General features: G+C 43.3%; 1 protein-coding gene across 2 annotated transcripts in view; it reads right to left on the bottom strand.

The window, feature by feature from the left end:
- LOC126521552 (kinesin-like protein KIF11) overlaps window positions 1–12,120 on the bottom strand; it is a 71,738-nt gene extending 59,618 nt beyond the window's left edge. The window contains exons 1-7 of one of the 2 annotated variants that reach the window (XM_055065909.2): window positions 11,908–12,120; window positions 11,541–11,697; window positions 11,396–11,469; window positions 5,367–5,625; window positions 3,882–4,097; window positions 2,535–2,601; window positions 2,096–2,174 (exon numbers count right to left, since the gene is read on the bottom strand). In XM_055065909.2, the coding sequence (XP_054921884.1) occupies window positions 2,096–2,174; window positions 2,535–2,601; window positions 3,882–4,097; window positions 5,367–5,625; window positions 11,396–11,469; window positions 11,541–11,697; window positions 11,908–11,999 (944 nt within the window). In that variant the 5' untranslated portion in view covers window positions 12,000–12,120. The remainder of the gene's footprint in view (window positions 1–2,095; window positions 2,175–2,534; window positions 2,602–3,881; window positions 4,098–5,366; window positions 5,626–11,395; window positions 11,470–11,540; window positions 11,698–11,907) is intronic. The other variant, XM_050170250.3, reaches the window with a different exon arrangement.
- Between the last annotated feature and the right edge of the window lie 127 nt (window positions 12,121–12,247).

Genomic DNA, 12,247 nt, shown 5'->3' with positions numbered 1-12,247 from the left:
ATGATGCACATTGAAACAGTCTTCCGTATCAGTAATGAACGATATCGTTAATATCAGCAAGTTTGTGACAATAACGTAGCCATGTCCACTTTGAGGGGACCGGAAACAGATGGACGCACGTAGCTACCAGTGACATAGAAACACATGGCGGGCATGCTGCGGAAACTGCAGCACTTGTCTTCAATACTATCCTAAGACTGCACGTTTCCGCTAAGGGTGGGCGAATATCCTGGCACTGATACAAGCATCGGCATATGAATAGGGTACACTTCTAACGTATCAGTGTAAACATGGCCACTATCATTGCCGCTCGTGATTTGTTGTGTGCCCACGAGTGCAGACGAGAAAAATTGAAAGGCGCCTTTTTTTTTTCTTTTGGCCAAAACCATTATGAAGCCTACAAGTAATAAAGCCAAGGCAAGTATCATTGTAGCTTTTTTTTTTTTCTCGTGGAAGTACGGAAAGTGATGAAAGTAATGAAATGAGGCATCTACTTAAGAATGTTTGGTGCGTGCAGACCACTTGGTATGGCTTCAAGAGTCATTCGCGTAGCATATGCCAGCATTCGACAGATGGAAAGTGCGATTATCATTAGCTTGACTTGGCACACGACATCGCTGCGACTGATCAGCTAGTGCGATGTTCCCGATTTCACCCGTTTCAGGAACTTTTCTGTCAAATTGCTTGAAAGAAGTATTCCTCTTGCACCATCGGAAGACCTCGAACAGGAAGTTCAGAGACCAATGAGTGAAACTTTCACGGGCAGAATTTACCAGAAAAACTCGACACAACATTAGTAAATCAACCCCAAATTGATAAAGTTCATGGGGAATCCCATACCTCCCAACTCTCCTGAATGTTCAAATAACAGCCAGCTGTGTTTACATTGCTTGAAGTGAATGAGCTACAACGAAAGTCTTGCACAACATCCTAATCACAAGCAAGTGGCCACCGTGAGATTTTGCACACAGCACTTATAGATGGCACCAAGCCAAGACTTCACACTTAAGACTGAACAGGTTTCTGAAACAACCAGTACCTAACATTTAGCATTTATTACATAACCCGACATAAGATGGGTTAGTTAACCATTTGCAGCTACAGGGGCTGCATGCATACAAGCAAAAGAATGCTCTTCCGCTGTCTTGTTCAGCGACTACAGGCAACATACCACGTCTTCCTTCAGGCCTATCAGACACAACAGCTACATATATCTTGCCGTGTGTGTTTGTGCTTTATGCAGTGCAAAACAAAATTGTGATAGTGCACTGACAGAGCGTAGGATGCACACAATCTGGCAATTCGACAAGTATGCGAGGGATGCAAAAGTGGGAATAGCATGCACATCTTGAAAATAAAGAACCAAAAGAATTTTTGCAAACAGAGACTGTAGAATATGTAAATTCTATAGTACACAAAACCTGGATCATGCTTGTGGCACACTGCACTAGAACCTGCCATGGTTGCTTGTCAGAGACTTCCATCATGTAGAGGCACTGAGAAAACTGACTGCAATGAGAAGTTTGCATATGGAAGTGTCTCATCAACCTCGATGCATTTTCAGCTCCTTGCTTAGCAGGATCAAGCACTTCTGGAACCTCCATTTACGCTAGCAATGATCACTACTGCGTCATCCATGATGTAGAAGCGCTAGAAGTTACGGGAGCTGGAAACATGTCATGGATACGATGTTTTGACGGCACTCTCTCGCGGCAGTAGACCAGGAAATGTCTGCTGCAGTTTCGCTATCTATGGTCCGCGCACACAACAGTTTAGCATGCATTAAGCAACTACGGGTGGTCAGCCAATACATTAAATCCAATGACGACCCCCCCCCCCCCCCCCCCGCCCAGTGTGGGAAATTCATTGCAACTATAAGCCAGAATATCTTATTAAGCAGGTACATATTGACAAGGCTTTCTTGCATTTTGAACACGAACAGGGAGGACAAAATTTGATTAAAGAATCATTGCACCTTCTTGTCGCATTTGTACAAGACAGGTCTAGATGAAAATGTTCCACGAGATGGTCTGTCCTGCACCAACACAACCAGCGTAGATAAAAATGCGATGTTAAGAAACGTGGCCAGACTCACCTGTACGGAACATGTGGTCCCTTGTCCACCAAGGCAGTTATAACACGACCCAATGTAAGGAGAGATTGGTTGATATTGCCTGCGAAAATTATGCAAACAATGATTAACACAAGCTGTAGAACGAAATTATCCACTTGCTTTTCTAGTAATGCACATAAATGTTTAAGGCTTAAATAACTGCCACAACGTAGAGCAGTGGCGAAGAAATAGAAAATATGTTGCAAGATGAAATTAGAGATAGAATTTAATAAAATGACAGTCATGGCACTGTAAATATAGGTGCACATAAAGATCAAGCTTCCGTTGCTTATAAAAATGAGATGCGAATGTTATTCTATAAACTTTAGTAAAATTGAATATTCAGGTGAATACAACACATACTGAATCATGCTGATCAGAGCTGAACTCTCCCTAGGTGTTCGCATAAACAAGAACTTACCTGCTTCACGTGCCCTCCTGTCAATCGCACCAGAGCGGCCAATGTTCTCACTCCCCGCAAGGTCGACCTTGGTGCATAATAGAATCACAAAGATTCAATGCAGTGCACAGACACAAGAGCAAACAGCAAGTGACAAGCGAGATGAAAAAAGAAACTGGCACATGTTTAGCGCATATTATGCGACACTTATGATCAGATGGTCAAACAGACAAGGAAAAGGCAATAGCTACACAGATGACATGAACCAACTCATCATGGTATACAAATGATTAAACACAGTTTTTGGGCACAAGCAGAAATTGCTAGCGACAATAATGCCTTGTTAATGACAAATGAAGCAAGCAAAATAAAATTCATGAAAAATAAGTTTCATCCAAAAAAACAATGGCAACTTATCAACGAGTTTTTGAATGTACCACGTTCTGGCAGTTCCATTGAAAAAGTAATTACAATAATTCGACTATCACTGACCCGCCTAGCATTGCTCATGCGTTCAGTAATCACTTTTATGAAATTTATAATACTACCCATGTTCCTTCTGTTTATCATACGAGCCGATGTGATAAATCTTTGTTTTTGTTTCCTGTTTCCAATTCCTGTTTCCAATTTTCTAATTATAAACCCTACGAAAATGCAATTCATGTTATTTAAGTCATCACAGAGACATTTACCTTGCTCTCCGACCATAACTCTGAATGGGCATGACATTCCTGCCTCCACTTGTGTTTCTTTCCTCGGCATCAAATTAGATCCCCACCTTAAGTTTACTAACCACATTGCACACATCAAACAAAAAACAGCATTTGGCATTAGAGGACTACTCAAATCCCGTGCAGCTTTTTTTCCAAAGAAGCATTATCGTTATACTTCACTTTCATTCATAGTCGTATCATTTATGGTATCGCTTCTTGGGGTAATACTGTCATCTTTCCTCTATTCAGCACATTCAAAATCAGGCTATCCGCATTATAACGTGAACCCATTTTTTTCTCTAACGCCTCTTCACAACTACGTAAAAACCACATTCTTCAAGTTACTGATTTGTTTAACTATCATTTAGCGATATTATTTTTCAAATTACTGACTCAACAAGTTTCCTACAACTTCCGTTAGTTCCGATCTCCTTTTTAATCCCAATAACACAAGGTTTACAGCACAAGGAAATTTCTTGTTGCCTTTATGTCATACTAATTACGGAAAGATGGCTTCCCTGTTTTGCACGCTTAAACTTTGGAACAGTCCCTTATCTCTATACCATTTTTTGTAACAAATTGTTATGAACGAATAATAAACTGAAACTGAACAGCATGAAGTGTGATGCTTCTAAAATGGGTCACTGTTACTCACGAGGTTGAGCTTGCCGGTTTTTACCAGCTCCTCGCCATCATCTGTTGTCTCGCGGATGTGAACGGTAACCGAGAAGACTGTGTGGCTACGTGAAGATGTCGCATTCAGAAGTGTAGCTGCAGTTTGACGTTTTGCAGCCCCCTTCTGGAGTATGAAGAACACTTCTTCACGATTGTGCACAGTGATCTCCTCTAGGCCCTGGATTATGACAGAACCCTGAAAATGCACAGAAAGAGCTGCAAGATCAAGATTTTTCCTGCACTGGGAATCAAGTAAAAAGTTTGCGTTTTGCTGCCCCATGCATGTTGGAAGTGAACATTTAGAAAGTGATTTAGATGTGAATAGCAGTGGTTGCAGGTAATCAGCTCTACATAAACAAAAGCAAGGCAACTTGCTCAATGCATATGTAATACAAAAGCTGAAAGGAGCGCAAAAGTGCTTAAGCTTCAGCTAACAATAACTTGGACTAGAAATGCAAAGGAAATGACTTTACCATTTAGTTTCTATAAGATGAAGGCACCAGACACAAGGTACAGTGGTAGTTCAGCTTAAAAACAATGTTTAAAAGACAACTAACAAAAGTACAGAAGCTATAGAAGTTTACTGATGTTCGTTGAATAAAAGAAACAGTGAAGGTACATGGGCATTAATTCTAAGCTTTTGTGTGTAGTCCTTTGACAAGATGAGAATTCTAGCTGTAGTGCAGGAAAGCTAGGCAACTTCGAAATAACTGAGGTGGCACAATACTAGGCTGCCACAGACTGCAGCTCCATCGAGCTACAGAATTACGAAAATGATGTAGTTTCCACTATTTTCTAACACAGGATCAGTTAAAATCGAGTACAATCAATGGTAGTAAACAACATGTTACGGAAAACGATCCACAACTGGCCGTGTACTTTAAAAAGAGCTTGTTCGCTATGTGGGGAATACCCAAGAGACCATTATTCAGTACACATTGTACTTACCAAGCATTTAAATTTGTAGCTTAGAATTGCAAAACTGGTTTACCAAGTATAGTATTTCCGTATTGCACCCAAAAATTGCTGAACATGACAAACTGCCTAGAGTTATAAACGGATACATGAAACCACTTAAGTGTACTCGCAATTAACTAAAAAAATATGTGGGACTAGGAGAAGAATATACACCCAACAACCTAGGACATCCCCTGAAATTGCAAGTGCTCAGCTGTCCAACTCATCAGTCAATCTACATTTTGCATCAGCTAAAGCAGTGAAGGGAGTAACACAAGGCATTACACCAAAAGAACTCCTGAATTTTTAGGCACAGCAGTGCATGTTTCTGCATAAACTTCATGGAGTGCTTGAACTAGGCAATGAATGCAGCTATTTATTTGTTTATTTATTATTAATACCTCAAAGGCCCCGGCATGGGACCAAATTTCAGGACAATGTGCACTTCATGCCAGCTTTCATATTTACACGTACCAATATTGGAAACTAATCAAGAAGCCACATGCACCTTTCTAGTGGAGTCCTCGAAGATTTTCAGCCTTGACGTGTCCTCATGTGCACTGAGCAGGTCAAAGAGTTCTTCATTGTACAACTCAAGAAAGGACACCTTGATCGTAAATTCAAGGTCCTGGGACTGAAGCTCTTCAAACAGCTGCTGCAGCGTACGTGGGATGATACCAGCCAAGGGGTCATCAGCCCAACCCAGGTTCACATTTGATCTTTCACCTTCCATAGTGAATGTCTTGCCAGTACCGGTTTGACCATATCTGAAATCATAAAAGCAAAGAGTCAAATGCCGATTACTGTGCCTGTACAGAGTATTGACAGTACAGAGGCAGAAACAATGGTAGAAAAGGTAAATTTTTAAAAATAGATGAAAAAAATAGGTAAAAAAAAAATAGGTAGAAAAGACTCTTATGGGTGAATTTGCACAGAGAAATTAAAGCAACACTTAGGTTACAATGGGCAGTATGTGCAGTTCAGATTTAAAAAGAATCACCCGAGTTGCCTCTCGAGTCAAATTTCTCGATGTCAATGGTTGTCAATGAAATTCGGTGGGCAAGTTCCTCTGCAACTTTCAGTCATGTCAAAAAAGCAGGTTTGAGAGTTACCGTCACTCAGCTACTGGCCACATAGTGTTAGACCGTAAAAGGCAGCATACACAGACTCTGTAGGGAATTAATGGCAGACTAAATGTTGAGAAGCCGGCAATCACGAGTTTGTGTGGTGTGAGAAGTTACGTTCTGTGTGGACAAGCGAGTGATGGTTGGCAAGTGGTGTTAAGTCATTGGCTGCATGAGCTTAAGCTCTCCTCAGCTGCGCACAGTTTAAGCCAGTATCGATCACATTCAGCCGAGGTTAGGCCTATAACAGTTGCAGAGTTCGCGTGTCTGCACTTCCGGCAGACTTGCGCGACTGACCCGAAGCTAATTAAGCCATTAAGGATGAAGGTAAGTGCTGTTGAAATTCTGTATTGACCATATGAATTTTAAATCAACTTTTCATTTTGCACAGTGCACACACAAAAGCGACAAGCGCCGACATGGCACACTATCAACATAGGTAAACTGCTGTTCTCGAAGGCTGCTGGCACTTCCCCAAATCAAATGTGACTACGCTCATGGATGTATGAGCATGTATTGTTATGCCGGCTCCTCATTTTGCCTCTTATCCCAAATTGCCAACAAGTGGAGGTCCCTTCAATACAGCAGTCAACACCTCATTTGACTGCCAACAGCGCTAGAAAAATATGTGTTCTCTAAATGAACGATAATATGCCCAAAGTCTTAATCTAAGTCTGCGTTATGGAACACCGTGCATGAAAAAGAATTATGAAGAATGATAAGTAGGCAGCATAACGCATATTTGAGTCTCCTACTCGCTGTTTTCGATAGGTGTTCGGTCACTCAGAACAGCGAGTCAGATTGATGCGACAGTGCTTACAAGCGTGCAATCCACGTGTTTTGCTTTGTTTCCACATTATTTGACATCGCCGATGCTAGGCCGCTGTACCATGCCAACGTAAACAAATGTACCGGTCAGTGCTTTGGACACTCGGTGGCATTTTGAAGACATTGTGCACTCTATAAATGGACATAAAAGTGAAGAAATCGGAGCTTGACAACACAAAATTGCAAGCAGCATGTCTGAAATCGGTGGTTAAAGCTACCCTTGGCCTTCAAACGCAGCGCTATGTGTTGCAGTGAGTGCTGCCTCTTGCGATGGCAGGTCGAATGCAAACAGCGATTCATGGCCATCGAATTTGTCGGTATCATAGCCATCACTGTTTTGACAGCTATCAAGAGCTCACGCTGCTGACATGTCGCTCAAAGACATTGTGCCAATGGTCCAACACAGTCATGGATCAGCCGAGTATCTGCTCTTCACCACTTTCATTCTCCACGCTGGCGGGACCGGCATGCTTCGAGCGCCTTTCCTGCTGGTGTGCAGTTCATGGCGTTGCATAAATACGATTGCTTGGCTGTTCGACCAGGTATCAGTTTCATTCTTGTGCCCTTGAAAGTACCAATATGAAAATTGTCATTTTTCTTGCATTTTGGGCAGCTGTAAACACCACAACTATCGTAAGGAGGTCAATCCTTTGAGAATTCAAGAAAACAGCTGCTTCTACACAACAGCAGGTGAAACTGAAGATCGCACCATTTGCAGGCTAAACACAGCACGAACCCTGATGGCAATAGCTGTGGAGTTTCCCTTTATATCAGGCAATCTACAGGAGGACGAAACCTGGATCTGATCTTTAAATTCTCAAAAATACTCGTAGAAAACGTTCTTCCCATTGGCATTTTTGCACATTCTTGGACCACTCAGGCGGTTTTTGAGTGCGCCACCAGCGTTCAAGTTGGCATATCATAGTCTCAACTGCTTTCCAGTCAGGCTGCTTGCCACATTTGCAAAATCCTAACACTAGTGCCACCACATAATTTTTGTCTGCCTGTAGCATAGCTTTGGGCTGAAGGTTCGTACACTCCAGGACAATGCTCTTCAGCAACTTTGCAGTGATAGCAGGTTGTACTCACGTCCACTATGCTATGCTTGCAAAAACATGCGGCTATGGGGAGGTGGGGTCAGACGGACCTTGCTGAAGCCGTACCGTTGGAAGAGATTAAAGCAAAGCTTTATTCATCCCTTCCTTCGACTTTTCCACTGCTGCTGCTGTCTTACATGCCACATCGAGATGGAATTCAGAGCTTGTATATACATTGCAGGAGCGCGGCAGAGAGGAATGGCGACACAAGAAACTCGTTTGGCCCTTTCCATCGCAACGCATTACGCGATGAGCAGCTTGACAGGCTTAAAATCTGATGCTTTAATTGACTGCGAATGAACATAGTTGTACACCTATCAAGCACAACGGTCGTCAGACATTACGCTTAGTCTCCGTTTCTGAGACTTGCCATGGCCTTGCACACTTCAGAGGGACAACCAACATCTCCCTGTACTGCCTCATTAGGTATGCCACTTGTGTGTGCTCACAGCAGTGCAGCGAGCTTCCGTTGGTCGGGCTTGTAGGGCCTGTATTGCGCGGGTTGATGGGCATAGTGCAACATTCCCGAAAGCGAGGCCAGGTGCAGCCACTTTTCAACAAACCCCTGCAGGCCTCGAAACAAATGAAGGACCATAGGGCCTTGGAGCCAAGACAGGAGTGACTGGTCTTCCGCTTTGTTCGTTGCTTCTCATAGCTCTGCATGAATTTTGGGGCTGCCGTGATAATCACCTTTACGTACCTGTACTCATTGGCCCAAGCCATGGAGTTGCCTTGTATGGAGAGCTCCAAGATCTCGTGGAGAGCCACATAAGCAAAGGTAATTGCCCCAGATTTCTTAACATTAAGCAGAGCCTAGGCTTTGCGCCTTCCTTGCAGCTCTGCTGTTTGGCATGATGACATGATCAGCGTAGAATAGTGCTGGTATCCACCCCGTGTTGGCAATGACTTCCTACTTATAGCGTAGGTGGAAGCTCTGCCCGCTTCCTGCCAGATGCCGCTCCATGCTCGATACGAGCATGAAGAGCAAAGGCGACACAGGACATCCATGTCTCAGGTTTCTCAACCTCAGTCTGATGTCTCTTCCTCACTAGATAACAGCCTGGGAGCCTACATACAACGTCTTCAGCACTGCAAGCATTCAGTCTGCTGCAGCCAGGTCCGACAGAGCAAACCACAAGCTCCTCCAACTTTGCACAATGTGGTCAACCTGCACCCTGAAATTTCCTTTAAAATAAATAAGGCAAGAGTTTTCAGAGAGGCCTTGTATTTCAAAAGTCGAGGGTCTCATGAAATTTTGACTGGCTGAGCAGAAATTATAGTCGCAAGCAAATGGAGGTGGGATTTATGTAGCAATAGAAAATTCTATACATAAGACCTGCCAGCGAAGTTGATCAAATTGCCATGTGCCGGGATGGAAGTGGCCAAAGAAGCTTTGGAGCAGCAAATTTTGCACTTCGGAACAGGTTTGGAGCATGAATAGTTCATTTTGGAACAGTAAAGATGCATTTTAGAGCAGCTTGGTAAAGGGCAATACAAATGAAATACAGGCAGACGAAGTAAGGGCGTTCCTTATTTGACTTTGCAGAACACTATAGGTTACGGCACATCAGTTCTGCGAAAGCCTGCAAGGTGAGCAAAGTTGCCGACTGGCAAAAATTGTCGACATGCACATCACTGTGGCATGAAGCTACAAGGAAACCCATATAGGTTTCTCGGAAAGCACCATAAAATTACATGCTGGATGTGCCAACTAAATGTGGCCAAGAAAAAAAATAACCGAGGGCTTTCTGTTCATAGGCTTATGTTTAAAACTTAATTAAAACTTAGTTGCTTCTTCAAAATAAAGCTCAAGTTTTAATTTCAATGAACTGACATTTATTACCTTATTTATTCAATAAGGTGCCAAAGCAAAGGTTGTAGAATACATCAAGAAATGATAAATAACAATGTATATAGCAACCTAGGTCTTGTGTGGTCCTTTCTTTCTGACAAAAAATAAAAACAAGACAAAGCCAGCAATATTTTTTTTTATCCACGACATATAAGTGGTCTTAGACGTGAACATCATCAGTCCATTGCGTATATTACGGACATACAAACAGTTACAAGATCACGCAACTTCGCACGTGATAGAGACCAAAGATGCACACACCAAAACTCTGGACACTGCGATAAAAAAGAAATCAAGGCCGCTCATTCCCAGTGTCACTGTGCGACGAGGTTTGCATAAAAATTGACACAATCCTTGTGCAAGTGTCACAGTCGCAGCATTTCTTTATTCGATCTTATTTGTTCATTTCACGGCTTTCTTTCTCGTTAAAAAAAAGCCTTCATGAATCCTAGGTTGTTTTAAATGCCGTTATTGGTGCCGACATATAGGGCATAGACTGAGACTGACAAAGAAGCTCGAAAACACGTTAAGGACCTTCACGGTTATATTGCGCTTAGTGTTACACTGACCATTTTAAGTGAAGGACAGTTCGTGGACATACGTAGCCCAACGTTTGCTCTCTGACCCAAACCGCGGTTTGGGTCAGAGACCCAAACCGTTGGAAATCTAGTTGGAATCTGTTAGCGCAGGTCAGGGGTAATTGTAGATGACAATGTTAGAACAAATGTACAGAACAATAAACAAAAACAATGTTAGGAACAATTGCAAAAAAAGGGGAACATCGTGTTAGAGTAAGGGTAGATGGTATCGGTAATTAAGCAATGTGGTTATTTAACATATTGCGGCACGTTTTACGGTCAGTGCATGACACGATATGTTCTGGGAGGTGGTTCCAATGTGTCATTGTGCCGGGGAAGAATGAAGTGTTCATGGCAGATGATCGGGTGTTAATGTTTGCTATGGGACGACCGTGGCTTAAGCGAGAGGATGTATGCAAGGGTGGATTTAATAGGGAATGTCTGGAGTGACCAAGAAGTTCCGTAAAAGCAAACAGATCAATTGTCGAGGTGCTGCACAATCACGCCAGTAAGCGGACCTGGTGCAGGCGCGAAATAAGATTAAGAATGTCACACGCACGGCGTTCGCCCATTAATCGACGCAGACGCACCAATAAGGCGCAATATCGAGTGCCAAAATGTGTAGAGAAACTGGGGCCGTATTCCGAAACTATCCACTTCGGCAATACGATCGCCGAAGAGGATCGTTTCAGATTACGGCCCCTGATGAGCACTGAGCAGACTGTACGACCTTATTCATTCAGCGCGGCTTTCCTTCCCGACCGCCCCATGAAATGAGCACCAGTCCAAATGTTTACCACGTCCGCACATGCGCAAAAGCGTAACACTTATAAAACATTCGGAATGTACTGTGTAGCACAAAGCGGTCCAGACGCTGACGCTGAAACGTATTGCAGGGCTAAGCGCTAGCCAACGTATGTCTATGGGCTGTGTAGTTACCACTGAACAAACACATCCTGCTAAATTTGGCAACATCATTCGAAATTAGTGTTTTGGCGCATGTTGGCGCAGCCATTTCATCCCTGGACGTGGGAAAGAACTACAGCAAGAACACTCACGCAAATACGGTGCAGTTGTAGCCCATCATGACCTCGGCTATGGTAGGCTCCATGACTGCCCGGTACACATCGATCTGCACGACAGAAAAAGAAGAAAAACAAGTCAGTGACAGCAGTAACGGACTAGAAAGGGGAACATGCTTACCTGCTTTGCATCAGGTCCGAATACTTTGTCAAACGTGAACGATTTGCGAAGGCTGCGCTCGGGAACGACTCTGTCATTTACAAGTACCTCCTTCCTTTCCGGTACGACTTCAACAGCTTTGATGAAGCCACTCCGTTTCTCCAGCGAGTTCGGAGGCCTAGACATAGGTGAGGGCTATGCGTTAATAATGCACGAAGCCACATGGAAAATGCGTAACACTCGTTCAAATTTTCGCAACGCACTTCAATAATGGCACATGGGTCGCTGCTGACACTGAAAGCACTACTCAGGCTATCTGTTTTAGGCTTCGTTGGAACAGCAACGGAACATGACGCACCACGGACAAAACAGACAGTCATATGCTTACCGGCACCGTACAAAAACTTGAATGTGCTGGTTACCCAGCTTCCTTGAAGACATGGCGCTGGGATACAAGTAAGAAGGTGAAGCTGCAAGCATAAACAATTGCCGATTCAGGTTTCCATGCAGCACGCGCAATGCCGCTACCGAACGCTTGCACGAGCCACAAAACTGCCACTAGCCTTCACCAGTGCCGTCACTGTGCTGCCGTTTTAACATGCGTTTTAAAACCGCACCTGGAAAACATCGATCTGCCATTGGTCACAACTTAGCCACGTGATATAAGGTTGTTGATGGCAATTACATTTAGCTAAACGAACAAATTTTTTTTAGTGTCTGTAAAATGT

The sequence above is a fragment of the Dermacentor andersoni genome, chromosome 6 (assembly GCF_023375885.2).
Source record: "Dermacentor andersoni chromosome 6, qqDerAnde1_hic_scaffold, whole genome shotgun sequence".
Classification (NCBI taxonomy): Eukaryota; Metazoa; Arthropoda; class Arachnida; order Ixodida; family Ixodidae; genus Dermacentor; species Dermacentor andersoni.
This window is presented reverse-complemented; position numbering and strand designations above follow the sequence as displayed.